At 40.7% G+C, this 12994-nt stretch overlaps 2 protein-coding genes across 2 annotated transcripts; both read left to right on the top strand.

Moving 5' to 3' along the window:
• Positions 1-1782: 1782 nt before the first annotated feature.
• Positions 1783-6545, top strand: LOC149978294 (adhesion G protein-coupled receptor E3-like). Its single transcript, XM_090198407.1, has 3 exons — positions 1783-4425; positions 4576-4740; positions 5688-6545. Exons 1-3 carry the CDS (start codon positions 4339-4341, stop codon positions 5838-5840), a joined length of 405 nt encoding a protein of 134 aa, XP_090054533.1. The 5' UTR covers positions 1783-4338; the 3' UTR covers positions 5841-6545.
• A 1168-nt stretch (positions 6546-7713) lies between these two features.
• LOC110487738 (adhesion G protein-coupled receptor E5) lies at positions 7714-12636 on the top strand. Its single transcript, XM_036943011.2, has 10 exons — positions 7714-8138; positions 8244-8333; positions 8666-8797; positions 8970-9007; positions 9139-9255; positions 9389-9551; positions 10337-10459; positions 10600-10766; positions 10909-11073; positions 11989-12636. Exons 1-10 carry the CDS (start codon positions 8108-8110, stop codon positions 12145-12147), a joined length of 1185 nt encoding a protein of 394 aa, XP_036798906.1. The 5' UTR covers positions 7714-8107; the 3' UTR covers positions 12148-12636.
• Positions 12637-12994: the final 358 nt, after the last annotated feature.

The raw sequence follows: 12994 nt of genomic DNA, 5'->3' as shown, positions 1-12994 counted from the left end.
CTGAATAAATGCTTCAGAGAGTTCAAGTAACAGACACATCTCAACATTAACTGTTCAGAGGAGACTGCATGAATCAGGCCTTCATGGTCGAATTGCTGCAAAGAAACCACTACTAAAGGACACCAATAAGAGGAAGAGACTTGCTTGGGCCAAGAAACACGAGCAATGGTCATTAGACCGGTGAAAATCTGTCCTTTGGTCTGATGAGTCCAAATTTGAGATTTGTGGTTCCAACCGCCGTGGCTTTGTGAGACGCAGAGCAGGTGAACGGATGATCTCCACATGTGTCGTTCCCACCGTGAAGCATGGAGGAGGAGGTATGATGGTGTGGAAGTGCTTTGCTGGTGACACTGTCAGTGATTTATGTAGAATTCAAGGCACACTTAAACAGCATGGCTACCACAGCATTCTGTAGCAATACGCCATCCCATCTGGTATGTGCTTAGTGGGACTATCATTTGTTTTTCAACAGGACAATGACCCAAAAACAAACCTCCAGGCTGTGTAAGTGCTATTTGACCAAGAAGGAGAGGGATGGAGTGCTGCATCAGATGACCTGGCCTCCACAATCACCTGACCTCCACCCAATAGAGATGGTTTAGGATGAGTTGGACCGCAGAGTGAAGGAAAGCAGTCAACAAGTGTTCTGCATATGTGGGAACTCCAAGACTGCCAGAAAAGCATTCCAGGTAAAGCTGGTTGAGAGAATGCCAAGAGTAAGCAAAGCTGTCATCGAGGCAAATGGTGGCTACTTGATAATGTCCAGAATTAAACAGACCCTGTTTAGGAACGTTCAACACTATGTACTGTTTAGTAGTGGGATGTTTTTTCTGAAGATAATCTAGTATTTCGAAATTCACCTCTCATCTCCCTCATGTAGATATAATGAGAGCTTAAATGAGAAGAACATCTGTAGGCTATTCAACTTGTATCAACACCTGTGAAAGCTACTACTGTCAATGCTATTCTGTCTTCAGATCGCTTGGCTTTGAATCATGTGGTGGTCAATATAATCTTATTGAAAGTGTGACTGTGTTAACGTGTGAGGGATTATCACCCTCTCTTTGTCAATAAACAGTCTTTAATCTTTCCATCTCCACTACTTTTCCCTTTACCACTCCCTTTCTCTATCAGACATAGATGAGTGTGTTGAGAACCAACATTTTAGTGGGGAATGGGGAATCGATCTCAATCAGCTGGGCAGCTACCTGTGCAAGTGTCACACAGGATTCAGTCGCTATGGCAACAGACAAACTCAGTGTGCAGGTGAGAGACACATTTCTTCTTGGGTGCTGTTGTATTGGGTTTAGTCTAAATACTCTTTTGTCTGTCTTCCATGTACAGGCTGACTACTGAACCACTATAACATTCCTTGTCAAGTTTTATTTACCCAGGCCAAAACCTGAATGGCAGTTACTGGTGCCAGTGTCCTGCTGGATTTACTAACTTTAGCAAAAACCAAACTAAGTGTGTAGGTGAGAGTCAAGCACCATTCCACCTGTTGTCCATGATGTACTCCTTTATCATGCACAGCTATGTACATAGTGTACTGTAGAAGGGTATTGAGATAACACTGTATGTCTCCATGTTTTAACTTTAGCGCTTATTTGTGACCAGTATGAAACACAGCCTGGACAGGTAAAGCTTTACTTTAGAATTATTACATTATTAATTGAGAAAAGGTTATTTTTTCTTGATCTTGAATGTTTTATGCATTTTCCCACTAATGCACATGCCCCCCCTCCTCCCTCCCTCCCAGACTCTACCAGGCCTTGTTAGTTTATTGTCTCTGTTGAGAAACAACTGTTTGGTGTTGAGCAACTCTACGTTGCCTGGATCTACAAGATCGCTGCCATCTGGAGATATTCTTTTGACAGTAAGTCACCACACAGAAACACACATGCAAACGCACACACACACTAGCGGTCGATCGATTTTTCGGAATGGCCGATTAATCAGGGCCGATTTCAAGTTTTCATAACAATCGGAAATCTGTATTTTTTGGACACCGATTTTTTTACACCTTTATTTATCCGTTATTTAACTAGGCAAGTCAGTTAAGAACACATTGTTATTTTCAATGACGGCCTAGGAACGAACGGTGGGTTAACTGCCTTGTTCAGGGGCAGAACGACAGATTTTTACCTTGTCAGCTCGGGATTCAATCTTGCAACCTTACAGTTAACTAGTCCAACGCTCTAACCACCTGATTACATTGCACTCCCCTAGGAGACTGCCTGTTACACGAATGCAGTAAGAATCCATGGTAAGTTGCTAGCTAGCATTAAACTTATTATATAAAAAACAATCAATCATAATCACTAGTTAACTACACATGGTTGATGATATTACTAGTTTATCTAGCGTGTCCTGCGTTGCATATAATCGATGCGGTGCGTATTCGCGAAAAAGGACTGTCTTGCTCCAATGTGTACCTAACCATAAACATCAATGCCTTTCTTAAAATCAATACACAAGTATATATTTTTAAACCTATTGCCTGCTAACCTGGCTCGTTGCGAAGTCTGTGAAGACTATTTCTTCCTAACAAAGACAGCCAACTTCGCCAAATGGGGGATGATTTAAAAAAAGCACAATCGTTGCACGACTGCACCTAACCATAAACATCAATTCCTTTCTTTAAATCAATACACAGAAGTATACATTTTTAAACCTGCATATTTAGCTAAAATAAATCCAGGTTAGCAGGCAATATTAACCAGGTGAAATTGTGTCACTTCTCTTGCGTTCATTACACGCAGAGTCAGTGTATATGCAACAGTTTGGGCCGCCTAATTTGCCAGAATTTTACGTAATTATGACATAACATTGAAGGTTGTGCAATGTAACAGGAATATTTAGACTTATGGATGCCACCCATAAGATAAAATACGGTTCTATACGGTTCCGTATTTCACTGAAAGAGTAAACGTCTTGTTTTCGAGATGATAGTTCCCGGATTCAACCATATTAATGACCCAAGGCTCGTATTTCTGTGTGTTATTAGGTTATAATTAAGTCTATGATTTGATAGAGCAGTCTGACTGAGCGATGGTAGGCACCAGCAGGCTCGTAAGCATTCATTCAAACAGCACTTTAGTGCGTTTTGCCAGCAGCTCGTTGCTGTGCTTCAAGCATTGAGCTGTTTATGACTTCAAGCCTAACAACTCCCGAGATTAGGCTGGTGTAACCAATGTGAAATGGCTAGTTAGCAGGGTGCGCGCTAATAGCGTTTCAAACGTCACTCGCTCTGAGACTTGGAGTAGTTGTTTCCCTTTCTCTGCATGGGTAACGCTGCTTCGAGGGTGGCTGTTGTCGATGTGTTCCTGGTTCGAGCCCGAGTAGGGACGAGGAGAGGGACTTAAGCTATACTGTTACACTGGCAATACTAAAGTGCGTATAAGAACATCAAATAGTCAAAGGTATATGAAATACAAATCGTATAGAGAGAAATTGTCCTATAATTCCTATAATAACTACAACCTAAAACTTCTTACCTGGGAAAATTGAATACTCCTGTTAAAATAACCCACCAGCTTTCATATGTTCTCATGTTCTGAGCAAGGAACTTAAAAGTTACCTTTTTTACATGGCACATATTGCACTTTTACTTTCTTCTCCAACACTTTGTTTTTGCATTATTTAAACCAAATTGAACATGCTTCATTTTTTTTAGGCTAAATTGATTTTATTGATGTATTATATTAAGTTAAAATAAGTGTTCATTCAGTATTGTTGTAATTGTCATTATTACAAATGCATGTTTTTTTTTAAATCGTCCGTTTAATCAGTATCGGCTTTTTTCGTCCTCCAATAATCGGTATCGGTATTGAAAAATCATAATCGGTCGACCTCTAACACACACGTACAAAACCCTTATGTCGCTCTTCTCTTGTTACTGGTTAATACCACTGATGTTGTTCAACTGGGCCTCCAGTCCAATGGTCACCGCAGTAGCAGTGAAGTGACTAAGTTACTGAGAACGATTGAAATCTCTATCAGACTGATCGCTCCACTGTTGACAGAGAACGTGACCAGGATAGAGACCAACCACACAGGTAATATAAACACACTGAGCACATGCTGACCACATATTTACAATGGGTCAGCAGGTAGCCTAGTGGTGAGAATGTTGAACCAGTAACCGGAAGTTTGCTGGATCCAATCCCTGAGCTGACAAGGTAAAAGTCTGTCATTCTGCCCCTGAGCAAGGCAGTTAACCTATTGTTCCATGGGCGACAAAGACGTGGATGTCGATTTAAGGCAGCTGCCCACACCTCTCTGATTCAGAGGGGTTGTGTTAAATGCGGAAGACACAATTCAGTTCACAAGCAGCTCATGTCCAGTGCCGCGGCGGTGTCTGTTAGCAACTCCCACACAACATACCTGCCACAACAGGTTAATCTCACCTTCCATCACCTGCAGGTAACACTTGTCTCTAATTAATAGTCTATGACTGTCAGTAAAATATGTTTATATGTTTTTCATTTACATGTTTTACATTAAGTCACATTTTTTCCTAAATTGACTGAGTGGTAATGGAATTGACCCAAACCCATATACACTGTGTCCTAGTCCAGTGATGTTGACCCCACCTGTGTTTATTGGTCGGATGAGAATGGACCGGGGGTGTGGTCTGGGAGGGGTTGCACCTTAGTGATTTCGAACTCCACCCACACTGTGTGCTCCTGCAACCATCTCAGCACATTCGCTATGCTGAAGGGAATCCATCAGGGACAGGTAAAGAGAACACTAACCTGTTTTCCATCTCACCTTTTTATGCGAGTAAAGTACATGTTGTTTAAAAAATGTCATGGACAGGCCTGATGAAAACAGAAAATGTTTCTGAAAACTTTCTAATTGTCAAGAAACCAAAATAAGCTAGACAAGGTGGGATCTTTTTGTGTCTGTAGAAATATGTATGCAAGAAATGTCAGTGGAAACGTTTTTAAGGCCAAATATTGATATAATAACCATAATATGGAAGTAAACTTGGAGACACGCTATGACGTGTGTGGTCCTCCCACTATGACTTGTCGGGAAAGCATGCAGTTTATTAGGCAACAGACTAAGTATGTTAATGCTGAACTTCACAGGGTGGTGAATGAGTGATGAGTTTGATACTGCTTTCAAATAGCGCTGTGGGCTTAAGGGCACGTGACAAAACTGGAGTGTGCACACTTGCTATATAAAGCTTTTTTTGTTTGTTGAGAAAACCATCAGTAGTATTGAAAATGCCATGTAAACCCATGTAACTTTATTTTTTATTCGGTACATGTTAACTTAACCGCAAAGGGTATTTTATGTGCACTATGTCATCACGTACAGGCTTTTATTTGTAACAAATCATTTTGATGGAAACACCTCTCTGATGGGAAAATGAAAATGTTGTTATAATGCAGATTTTAGAGTATTCCTATGTACATCTTTCGCAAATTGGCTGGAAACCTAGCTAGTGTAGCACATCTGATGGGGGTGAAAACATATTCCAGGATATCTGTGTCAGAGACTTCCTTTGGTTCCTCTGGAAAGGTTAATGTTTTAAACTGCTAAATGTGTTTGATGCATTTGTCACATTATTTAGGGGAGTTTGATGCTTGTTGAGTGCTTGAGTGCTGCTGTTGTGTTTGATATGTTCATATTGTCTAGATGGTGTGTGTCTAATGCTTGTTATTCCTCTTCGGCAGGGAAGCGGGCAGTTGTCGTTGGTGATGTGGGTGGGTGTTGTTGTGGCACTGACCTGTGTGTTCCGTATCACCACCCTGTGGTGTCGCTTTGTCAGCCGCAAACGCCGTGGAGGACGCCGGCTGCAACAGGATGTACAGCTACATAGAAAATAAGACATGGATTTGAACTATTTGTGTTCTAAGAAAAGCTACTTGGAATCCATTTGAAAATATTGTCTCTTGGCTTGCAAGGACATCCAATTGCCAGAATTTGTATTTATTTAAGTAGTTTAAAAATGTATCAAACAAACAAAAACAAAAACACAACTTTTTATTAATAGATATAACATTTTGCATCTATAGAAATCAGTTCTGGAATGTAATAGATGTGCTCTCATCTCTATGGCAACATAAGTAATTTCAGTCTCATAAACATGGTTTGTAATTTGTAGAGATGAGAATAGTGGTAAATCCACTCAACGCTGCATTTGTCCAGTATTTCTTTTTTAAATTGTACCTTTCTTTAACTAGGCAAGTCGGCCTAGGAACTGCCTGTTCAGGGGCAGAACGACAGATTTGTACCTTGTCAGCTCTGGGATTTGAACTTGCAACCTTTCGGTTACAAGTCCAACACTGTAACCACTAGGCTACTCTGCTGCCTCTTTTTTAAATTGTAATTTTATGCCACTTGGTTGTTGTTGTAACTGACTTATTTGAAGTGAAAGTAATATTTTTCCTGTTTATTTTACAGTGCTTGAGAAGGTATTTAAATCCACAAATCATCTTGCTATTATATCCTTCATTCTGACATAAATGTCTAAATATGAGCTGTCCGTTTTGTAAAAATAATAAAGCACAACATCATGCTGAAAGTACAAAGAATTTGATAATTGCTCACCCAAGACATTGTTTTTTTTGCCTCTCATTAGGCTAGGCCTATAGAACTGCCCACATGGTGTAAACACTTCCAAACTGACTTAAAGGCCCAGTGCAGTCAAGAACATGATTTCCTGAGTTTTATGTATATTTAAACACTTTGAGGTTGGAATAAGACTGTGAAATTGTGGACATTATGATAATGCCCTTTTAGTGTAAGAGCTGTTTGAAAATGTCAGCCTGTTTAGGTAGAATGAAGTTTTGGCTTGCTGGTGACATCACCAGGCAGTAAATTAGTCAATAGACTAATAAGAAAGAGCGTTCCAAACCTGGGCTGTAATCATAAAAATCCCCCATCCCCCAAAAAATAAGCTTTTTGGTTTTAGTTGAAGGTTAGGCAGGCATATGGTTAGCCGTGTGTTTAAGTTTAGGGTTAGGATTCAAATTAAATTTTAATTAATTAAGAAGAGACATTTTAGAAATAAGCTGTGGCTGTAGTAACTAGTGACGACAAGTGCACAGAGAGGGATAGCTTTGTCAAGAAGACTTCGCGTTTTGTGTCAGCCAGACTAGAGAAATGTACTGTATGTCTGCCCTAAAATTTACCATTGATCATCATGAAGGAACATAGTGTGAGTGATATTAATATTGTAAATCTACTGTCTCCCACCATTTGATCATAGTTGCTTCTTCATTTTCCAACAGGCTGTTTATCACACAAATGCATTTGCCATCATTATCATGACTTTGATATCTCTCATTCTCAATAGGTCTTGAAACTTCTCTCTTCATTGGTTAATCGGCCTACCTTTTGAGCTAACATAAATCTAGATAATGTAGCCTTTCAATATATTGGGATGCTTCGGCTATGGAGGGAGATTTCGTCAGGAAAATGATTGATTTCATGGACAAATAGTCCCACCACCACTTCAAGAAAAACCCAGAAACGCTCTTCATTTGTGTAATCACAAAGTCACACTAAATGTTAAGCATTGCAACCCCTTTCCCGTTAATGCTGATAGAGCAAGTGAGAATGTGAAAGTTACGGGAAATGCTGCTGTAGTAACTTGTAAAATTTGCATAAAGGTCAGACATCTTCGAAATAAATCAAGAGCAAGACATTTTGAAAAGAAAAGAGAAAGATAAGTAGCCTTGCTTCAGAGTGAAATCTGGATTCTAAGTCTGCTTTTGGTAAGGCAGCTGGTTTATGTGGCCCTGTTGATAAGAGTCTATACTGTGCATGTTGGTGTTTTAGATCAGTGTCCTCTTATGTCTGATCTTGGAGATAGACCCTCTACACTAGAGTCTAATTCAGGGATGGAACTCCTGGACGTGGTCTACGCAAAACTAGACAAATGAACCTGATGTGAATTGCGATGCAAATGGTCTTCTCATGCTACCCAGTCAGTTCCTCTTTGTTCTCGACTTCCAAGAAAATGCCTGTGCTAGTTATGGGGAACTATTTTTACTTCCCTGCGCTAACCACATCCGTGAGGTCTCCAAATTATTCTTTAGAACTAAAACCAAGCTGACATGTAACATTAACTCACCAGCTGTCAGAGATCATGGGAGCCATTCTATTTCTACTGATTGTGGGTCGGTCCATTTTCTGCTTTTTATTTGACCAACACATCCACAAGTCTGTTTAAAATATTTAACATATGCATGTGTGCAGTTCAACTTTTCTTTGTCTTCATTTAGCGCTACTCAAGGACCAAGGAACAAGAGTTACTAGATGTGCGAATGGCTTTACTCAACCGAATTCCAATCCAGAGTTTCTGAATTGTATTGGTAATGATGGAGAATATGGTTATAATTTCCTGCATAGTATTTTGCTTTAGGAATGTGCTTTGATCAGTAATGTTGACCTCTGATAATCTCCAGCATTAAACAGACCCTGTTTAGGAACATTCAACACTATGTACTGTTTAGTAGTGGGATGTTTTTTCTGCTATTTTGGCTTCAGATCGCTTGGCTTTGAATCATGTGGTGGTCAATATAATCTTATTGAAAGTGTGACTGTGTTAACGTGTGAGGGATTATCACCCTCTCTTTGTCAAAAAACAGTCTTTAATCTTTCCATCTCCACTACTTTTCCCTTTACCACTCCCATTCTCCATCAGACATAGATGAGTGTGTTGAGAACCAACATTTTTGTGGGGAACGGGGAATCTGTGTCAATCAGCTGGGCAGCTACCTGTGCAAGTGTCCCACAGGATTCAGTAACTACGACAACAGACAAACTCAGTGTGCAGGTGAGAGAAACATTTCCTCTTGGGTGCTGTTGTATTGGGTTTAGTCTAAATACTCTTTTGTCTGTCTTCCATGTACATGCTGACTACTGAACCACCATAAAAGTCTATGTCAGGTTTTATACTGTACATACAATGGTTTTTGAGGTAATATGTCTCCATGTTTTTACATTAGAGCTTAATTGTGACCGGTATGAAACACAGCCTGGACAGGTAAGGCTTTACTTTAGAATTATTACATTATTAATTGGGAAAAGGGTATTTTTCCATGATCTTGAATGCATCTTGTATGCATTTTCCCACTAATGCACATGCCCCCCCCCCCCCCCCCTTCTCCCTCCCAGACTGTACCAGGCTTTGATAGTTTCTTGTCTCTGTTGAAAAACAACTGTTTGGTGTTGAACAGCTCTACGTCGTCTGGACCGACAAGACCGCTGTCAACTGGAGATGTGCTTTTGACAGTAAGTCACCACACAGAAACACACATGCAAACACTAGAGGTCAGCCGATGAATCGGTGTCAGTATTGGCGTTGAAAAATCATAATCGGTCGACCTCTAACACACACGTACAAAACCCTTATGTCTCTCTCTAGTTACTGGTTAATACCACTGATGTTGTTCAACTGGGCCTCCAGTCCAATGGTCACCGTAGTAGCAGTGAAGTGACTAAGTTACTGAGGACGATTGAAATCTCATTCAGACTGATCGCTCCACTGCTGACAGAGAACGTGACCAGGACAGAGACCAACCACACCGGTAACATAAACACACTGAGCACACGCTGACCACATATTTACCATTTACTGACCACCTCGCAGGTACCTTTATTGAACACGATGGGAGACAGAGAGCTGGTTTCAAGCGCAGGGCACAGCAGGTGTTTATTTGTAAGGGACCACAGGAGGCGGCAGATAGTTGGGTCCAGTGGCAGGCAGAAGGTCTTACACAAAAAATCTAAAAAGGCAACAGTACAGGCAGGGAAAAGACTAGTAACGTCCGGGAGATCAGGCAATAGGTTGATAAGAGGAAATCCCATAGGCTATAGTGCAGGCAGGGAATAGACAAAAGGCATCGTTACTTTTTGCCTGCCTCACTATCATACACAGGAGGATTAAATTACAGATGCAAAAACAGAGCTCCTAATAGAAGTGTATCACAAAACAAACACCTCACAATGATGGGGTGCAAAGAACTGAACTAAATTGTGCGTGATGATGACATACAGGTGTGTGAACAGGTGATCAGAATTCAGGTGATTGGGATCTGGAGATTGAGCTGCGTTCAGGGGATCTATGTGTTTGAGAGTGTGAGCTGGAAAGTGAGCTGCGTTCAGGGGATTTTCGTGTTTGGGAGTGTGAGTTGGAAGCAGACGTTACAGTACCACAGGAAGACCACAATCTGAGCACCATACTGACCATAAACAGAGCACTAACAAGCACATTACATTGTGTCAACTTAAAATATAATTAATGCAATACTGTGTTCTTTCAGTAATGGTGATTTCTGCTCTGTGTTGATTTTGTCAATATGATGAAAAACAGAGGTTGAGATTATGGTGAGGAGAGACAAGACTCCACCTAAAGGACCAGTCAGCCTGACCAATGAGAATACTCAACTTGACACCACCTGGGAGACGGTGGTTGGAGATGACCAGAATTACCTAGGTAGCCACTGTCCTACAGTACCAATCATCTGCTCAAAATATTACTAAAGACATAGATTGATGGATTCACTTGGGATATTGTGAGTTGTATATGTTTTTGTATCAGGCCTTATGTTTTCTTGTGTTGTTTTTTGTGTGCAGGGTTTGCGTATGTCGTTCTGCTCAGCTATAGGAATCTGGATAGTCTGAAGGACAACACTTCTCATCAGAGCCAGCAGCTCATGTCCAGTGCTGCGACGGTGTCCGTTAGCAACTCCAATACAACATACCTGCCCCAACAGGTTAATCTCACCTTCCATCACCTGCAGGTAACACTTGTCTCTACTTAATAGTTTCTGACTGTCAGTAAAACATGTTGTTCATTGATATATTTTTCATGAAGTCACATTCTTTCCTGAATTTACTGAGTCTAAATGGAATTGACCCCAACCCATATACACTGTGTCCTAGTCCAGTGATGTTGACCCCACCTGTGTTTATTGGTCGGATGAGAATGGACCGGGGGTGTGGTCTGGGAGGGGTTGCACCTTAGTGATTTCGAACTCCACCCACACTCGGTGCTCCTGCAACCATCTCAGCACATTCGCTCTGCTGAAGGGAATCCATCAGGGACAGGTAAAGAGAACACTAACCTGTTTTCCATCTCACCTTTTTATGCGAGTAAAGTACATGTCGTTTAAAAAATGTAATGACAGGCCTGATGAAAACTTTCTAAATGTCAAGAAAACTAAATAAGCTAGACAAGGTGGGATTGTATCGGTAAAAATAATTATGCAAGACATGTCGGTGGAAACGCTTTTAAGGCCAAATATTGATATAATAACCATAATATGGAAGTAAACTTGGAGTCACGCTATGACGTGTGTGGTCCTCCCACTATGACTTGTCGGGAAAGCATGCAGTTTATTAGGCAACAGACTAAGTATGTTTATGTTGAACTTCACAGGGTGGTGAATGTGCATGGTGATGAGCTTGATACTGCTTTCAAATAGCGCTGTGGGCTTAAGGGCACGTTTCAATACCGGGGTGGTATTTTTATATTTTTATCTGTATTTTTATCTGCACTATGTCATCAAGTACAGCCTTTTATCCGCAACAAGTCAATGTGATGGAAACACATCTCTGGTGGGAAAATGCACATATTGTTTTAATGCTGATTTTAGAGTATTCCCATGTAAATCTGTTGCCAAATGGATGGAAACTTACTACTACTGTAGCACATCTGAAGAGGGAGAAAATATATTCCCAGATATCTGTGTCAGAGACTATCTTTGGCTCATCTGGAAATGTTCATGTTTTAAACTACTAAATGTAAGTGTTTGATTAATTTGTCACATTATTTAGGGGAGTTTGATATTTGTTGAGTGCTTAAGTGCTGATGTTCTTTTGGAGGCTTGAACGTGTGTTTGATATACTGTCTAGATGGTGTGTGTCTGACGCTTGTTGAGTGCTATAGTTAAGTGCTGTTGTTTGATATGTTCATACTGTCTAGATGGTGTGTGTCTGATGCTCGTTATTCCTCTTCGGCAGGGAAGCGGGCAGCTATCGTTGGTGATGTGGGTGGGTGTTGTTGTGGCACTGACCTGTGTGTTCCTGTCCCTGATCACCACCCTGTGGTGTCGCTTTGTCAGCCGCAAACGCCGTGGAGGACGCCGGCTGCAACAGGATGTACAGCTACATAGAAAATAAGACATGGATTTGAACTATTTGTGTTCTAAGAAAAGCTTGTAACATTGTCTCTTGGCTTGCAAGGACATCCAAATGCCAGCATTTAAATGTTTTTTTAAGTATTATATAAAAAAAAACAAAAATATAAGAACACAACTTTATATTAATAGATATACAATATCTCATGTATAGAACTCTTATTAGTTCTAGACTGTAGCATATGAGCTCTTAACTATATGTCAAAATACATAAGTCATTTTATGCTCACGAGTTTTACCTATAATTTGTGGCATGAATTTTCCTAGAATAGTGGTATATCCACCCAACGCTGCATTTGTCAAGTATCAAGCCACTTTGTTGTTGTTGTAACTATTTTCTGAGAGCTAATCAAGTGAAAATAATATTTGGCCCTGTCATTCAATCATCTTGCAATATTTTGCTCCAATCTGATTCAAATATCTAAATACAATTGGTCCCTTTCTTCAGCAATAAAGCTATACCACACTGAAAGTACAATGTATTTTACCATTGCTCTCCCAAAACATATATTTTTTTGCCTGCCCACATGTTGTAAAGACTTCCAAACACCCAAACTGACTTAAACCAGAAAGTGCCCTAACAAGAGCCAATGAAATACAACAACCCTCCAGACAATGTGGGCTGTGATTGTTCAAAATCACATCCCTGTGCCTTCCTGCTAGCCACCGCTGGTTGATGGCCTTAGTGCTGGCACGCAGTTTGCGCAGACGCAGTTGTTGCAGCCTCCGCTGCAGGGCTTTGGGGAGCTTGCCTCCCTTGGATGGGATCTCCTTCAGCCTCTGCTTGGGGGGGGGTTGTGAGGCGGAAGTCACATATGGTGGGGTAGTGG

The sequence above is a fragment of the Oncorhynchus mykiss genome, chromosome 14, assembly GCF_057628025.1.
Source record: "Oncorhynchus mykiss isolate SJ-2025 chromosome 14, ASM5762802v1, whole genome shotgun sequence".
NCBI lineage: Eukaryota > Metazoa > Chordata > Actinopteri > Salmoniformes > Salmonidae > Oncorhynchus > Oncorhynchus mykiss.
The sequence above is the reverse complement of the archived record's forward strand: the minus strand, read 5'-3'. Positions and strand labels throughout refer to the sequence as shown.

What these genes read in the sequence shown, in the direction of transcription:
- LOC149978294 (XM_090198407.1), top strand. Translation starts at nt 4,339, where the DNA reads ATGTCCAGTGCCGCGGCGGTGTCTGTTAGCAACTCCCACACAACATAC. An exon ending in TCACCTTCCATCACCTGCAG is followed by an intron (nt 4,426 to 4,575) that starts GTAACACTTGTC and finishes ACTGTGTCCTAG; the next exon opens with TCCAGTGATGTTGACCCCAC. An exon ending in AGGGAATCCATCAGGGACAG is followed by an intron (nt 4,741 to 5,687) that starts GTAAAGAGAACA and finishes CCTCTTCGGCAG; the next exon opens with GGAAGCGGGCAGTTGTCGTT.
- LOC110487738 (XM_036943011.2), top strand. Translation starts at nt 8,108, where the DNA reads ATGGGAGCCATTCTATTTCTACTGATTGTGG. An exon ending in CAGACAAACTCAGTGTGCAG is followed by an intron (nt 8,798 to 8,969) that starts GTGAGAGAAACA and finishes TTTTTACATTAG; the next exon opens with AGCTTAATTGTGACCGGTAT. An exon ending in TCACCTTCCATCACCTGCAG is followed by an intron (nt 10,767 to 10,908) that starts GTAACACTTGTC and finishes ACTGTGTCCTAG; the next exon opens with TCCAGTGATGTTGACCCCAC.